The 5,000-nt window shown below is 48.8% G+C and overlaps 1 protein-coding gene across 4 annotated transcripts in view; it reads left to right on the forward strand.

Annotated features, from left to right (window-relative positions):
• atp11a (ATPase phospholipid transporting 11A) overlaps positions 1-5,000 on the forward strand; it is a 96,088-nt gene that overhangs the window by 62,425 nt on the left and 28,663 nt on the right. For all 4 annotated transcript variants that reach the window (XM_076302982.1, XM_076302980.1, XM_076302981.1 and 1 more), the window contains exons 17-18: positions 1,558-1,661; positions 3,689-3,870. In XM_076302982.1, coding sequence (XP_076159097.1) covers positions 1,558-1,661; positions 3,689-3,870 — 286 coding nt within the window. The remainder of the gene's footprint in view (positions 1-1,557; positions 1,662-3,688; positions 3,871-5,000) is intronic.

Here is a 5,000-nt window from a genome sequence, read left to right on the forward strand (position 1 = left end):
ACACATACACATACACACACACACACACACACACACAAATAGAGTGTAGAGGGCAGGTATGCAACACAAGTACATGGCTTACGTAGGTAACACCACCACAACTAGAATGCAGACACACACACACACACACACACACACACAATAGAGTGTAGAGGGCAGGTATGCAACACAAGTACACTGCTTACGTAGGTAACACCACCACAACTAGAATGCAGACACACACACACACACACACACACACACACACACAATAGAGTGTAGAGGGCAGGTATGCAACACAAGTACACGGCTTACGTAGGTAACACCACCACAACTAGAATGCAGACACACACACACACACACACACACACACACACACACACACACACACACACACACACACACACACACACACAAATAGAGTGTAGAGGGCAGGTATGCAACAGAAGTACACGGCTCACGTATGTAATACTATCACAACTACAGTAGAGTGTATAATCCATGTGGTCAACAGCATTTTAACAGCCTGAATTGTTTCACGGTAACTGCACTCCTAAACAACTGTGTGAATGTGTGTGAAATGCCAATTCGCTAAGCAGGTGTGGCATCAACAAACGAGAACAACAACAAAAGTGAAACATTAGCGCACTGAACCATTAGGTCCATTACGGCTTCTGATCAGTGTCCATGCTCAGTGGATCCACATACGGTACATAGGACGTGTGTGTGTGTGTGTGTGTGTTTTTGTGTGTGTGTGTGTGTGTGTGTGTGTGTGTGTGTGTGTATGTGTGTGAATGCACATATGGTGCATATAGGGACGTGTGTGTGAATGGACATATGGTGCATATAGGGATGTGTGTGTGTGTGTGTGTGTGAATGCACATATGGTGCATATAGGGAAGTGTGTGTGAATGGACATATGGTGCATATAGGGATGTGTGTGTGTGTGTGTGAATGCACATATGGTGCATATAGGGATGTGTGTGTGTGTGTGTGTGTGTGAATGCACATATGGTGTATACAGGGACACGTGTCCCTGTCATGTAGCTAGAAAGCCATCTCCTGTCAGGGCAGGTAGCGTGGAGAAAGCTGTCCTCTCATCTCATTCAGCTTCAGCTGTTTCCTAGCGCAGGTATGAGTGCAGGTACGAGCAGCTGAGGAGGATTAAACCTGCCTTCAAACGCCTCTAGGCCTCTGTGTGTGTGTGTGTGTGTGTGTGTGTGTGTGGTGATGATGAGTAGTGTGTTTATACTCCCCTGTGAGTGTGTGTCCTGTGTGTTTATACTCCCCTGTGTGTGTGTGTGTGCGTGTGGGTGCGCGCGCCTGAGAAGGCAATGTTTGTGCAAGTGGGTCAGCAGGCAGATGGCATACTAATAGCCGTGCGCTGCTTCTGATGAAGACTTCAGTCGAGCGTGTGTGTGTGTATGTGTGTGTGTGTATGTGTGTGTGTACGCACACGCCTGCCTGAGATAAAGACTTCAGATGAGGCTGTCGGCTGCACGGCTAATGCTAATGAGGCGCTAATGACTGGCGTCTCGCGCGTGACCTTTGTGCTCTGTTTGCTCCGCCCCCCCCCAGGGGAGTACTTCCTGTTCTGCAAGGGGGCCGACTCCGCTATCTTCCCACGAGTCGTCTCTGGCAAGGTGGAGCAAGTGCAAGCACGCGTGGAGCACAACGCCGTGGTGAGCGCCGCACACATTACCCCATACACACACACACACACACACACCAGAGTACACACTCCCCAGCACACATACACACACACACACGCCAGTACACACTCCCCAGCACACACACACACACACACACACACACACCAGTACACACTCCCCAGCACACACACACACACACACCAGTACACTCCCCAGCACACACACACACACCAATACACACTCCCCAGCACACACACACACACACACCAGTACACTCCCCAGCACACACACACACACCAATTCACACTCCCCAGCACACACACACACACACCAGTACACACTCCCCAGCACACACACTCACGCACACACATCAGTAAACACTCTCCAGCACACACACTCACACACACACACCAGTAAACACTCCCCAGCACACACACACACACCAGAAAGTGAAAAGTTAGCAGCACTGCACAACCATACACACTATCCTGAGACATATGAATTCATATTCCACTGTGCTACTTGCACATTGCTCTTAAAACTGATATAATGTGCAACTGATATAAAACTGATATAATAATATAATTTCTAAAACGGATAGTTCCGGTCCTTAGTTATGATTGGCTGAATCTCGTTCGATGCCATTGTGATTGGCTCGTTCGATGCCATTGTAAAACCCAGCACCACTCCATACGCATTCTGTTTTATATTACTGCGCTACTTCAAATTGATTGAGTTGCTGCATCTCGACGTTCTGATAGAGGAAATATATTTTTTGGTGGAAGAATGATAATCTATGAATAAATCATTACATTTATCATTGCCATTCCTTAATTTTGTGAAATCTTGAGAGGCATAAGTGGTAACCGTAGAGACGCAATAAGCCACTGGAGTCTGTAGGTTACAGAGATTTTAGAACAGCTAAGGTTCCGCTGTGCACTGTGCCATAGAACGCCCCTTAACTGTTGTAACCTATGGCCTCTCAGGACATGTTGCTTAAATATGTGTAGAGTCTTGTCTAGTTTTCCCCGAATTCCTCAGATCGCTTTGATAAAATGAGTCTGGAAATGATTGTGGTGTCAACTTCAGGCCCTAGATCTCCAGCTTGGCCCATATTTGCTAATTGGGAGCCGTGTAAACATGCTGTGACGTGACTACAGGGTGGAAGTGTCCCGTGGTGCCCCCCCCCCCCGCCTGTCTCCTCCAAGCCCAGCTAGGGAGGCCCCTCTCTGGGTGCACTTCTGGATCCGCACACCCTGTCCAGACCGCGGTTGAAGCAGCCCACAGTCCAGCATGCTTGCCCTAGTCTCACCGCAGCGCTGACAGATTTGGGGCAGGCTGGTTGCCAGACGTGACATAATTTTGGATCCTCCACGGTTGCCGTTGGCAGTGTGGCTGGCTGACCCAATGTCTGTTGTTGCCATGGGGAAGGGTGACATTACCACGGAAACGAAGCGTTTTGTACGTGCCAGACAGAATGAAATAATCAACATCCACCCCCCTCCCCTCAGTAAACTCTGCTGATATACTGTACAGTATGCGAAAGGAACACTGAGATACGCCACTGTTCCAAATGCCACAATGCATCACGGTGGCCCACATTACTGCAGAGTTCAATCCATCTGGCTAATTATGCAGGCCAGACAAACTAGTGCTGACACAGACATGCCACTCTCTGTTTTACACACCCAGGGGGTTGACTACTGTCACCAAACAATAGATGAGTGTGAACCCAGATTAACACAGATGTTATACCGGTAATATGTTCTGGTAGGACGAGGGACACCTGGATAACGACACATCTTGGGCTCTGTAAGGTTAATATTTAGTGCAAGGAGGAGCCACTTGCCAAAGTACTATGTTGTAATGTGTTTGTTTCTGAGTATCACTATATCTTCTGCTACATCTCTTTATTGCTGAAAAGTATATTGATTCAGAATATTTCAGTTTAAGATTTTCTGATTTAAAATCAAAAACCTCTCTCTCTCTCTCTTTCTCTCTCTCTATCTCTTTCTCTCTCTATCTCTCTATCTCTCTCTCTGTCCTCCTCTGTCCAGGAGGGTCTGCGTACGCTCTGCGTAGCCTATAAGAAGCTGAGCCCTATCGAGTACGAGGAGGTTTGCCATCAGCTGAGCGGCGCCAAGCTGGCCCTGCAGGACCGAGACAAGAAGCTGTCCGAGGCCTACGACGCCATCGAGCGCGACTTCATCCTGCTGGGGGCCACCGCCGTGGAGGACAGGTAACACACACACACACACACACACACACACACACACACACACACACACACACACACACACCAGCCTATGGCAATGAGGGCATTCGCTTATATTACAGGTGAATAAGTCAGCACATGATCTGTATATAATATGCATCATAATTTAAGTTAAGTTACTTTATTTGTCCAGAAGGACATTTGTCCTCTGCATTTCACCCATCTGGTGGTAGTGTACACACACACACACACACACACACACACACACACACACACACACACACACACACACACACACAAAATGAGTTCACCAGGAACACACTTGGAGCACCCTTGCAGGCCCAGAGCGGTGTAAGCAGAATAGAATTGAGTAAAGTTGTGTTGGTGATGAGCGGTGTAAGCCTGCAAGAGGATGGGATTGTGGAGATGGCCGGTGGCCTCATATGTGCATTAGTGTCACGTCTGCTCTGCAGGCTGCACAGGTGAGAGGGGGACACTCCTCAAAGCCAGCACAGGTGGCAGGGGGACAGTCCTCAGAGCCAGTGTGCTGTTGATGTCGTAACAGCAGTAGTGGTGAGGATCAGAAGATGGACTCTAATGGTTGTGACATGAGAGTGTTGCTGCAGTTGGGGCCTTGAAGAGAAGTAGAAGACATGTAGTGCTGAGACCTGTGTGTGTGTGTGTGAGAGAGAGAGCGTGTGTGTAGTTGAGTGTGTGAGAATGATGTTGCTCCTGGCATGTGTAGAGGTGCTCGTGTGAGCTGTAGCTCTTAACTGCATCTTTGCTCAATTACAGAGATGGCTAGCCACTGTGACATCGGCCTTCACCAAGCCCCAATTACCCACACCACTGCACCGCTACTCTGTCTCACACACACACACTCCCCCCCCCCCCCCCCACACACACACACACACACACACACACACACACTCACACACATACTCACACACACACTCACACGCACACACATGCACACACACACACACACTCACACTCACACACACACATACACACACTCACACACACACACACACTCCCCCCCCCACACACACACACACACACACACACACACACTCACACACATACTCACACACACACTCACACTCACACACACACACATGCACACACACTCACACACACACACACACACACAC

The sequence above is a fragment of the Alosa pseudoharengus genome, unplaced genomic scaffold (genome assembly GCF_046254945.1).
Source record: "Alosa pseudoharengus isolate Yale_2024_CS ecotype anadromous, Long Island Sound unplaced genomic scaffold, YU_APseudo_1.1 YU_APseudo_1.1_scf_24, whole genome shotgun sequence".
Lineage (NCBI taxonomy): Eukaryota > Metazoa > Chordata > Actinopteri > Clupeiformes > Clupeidae > Alosa > Alosa pseudoharengus.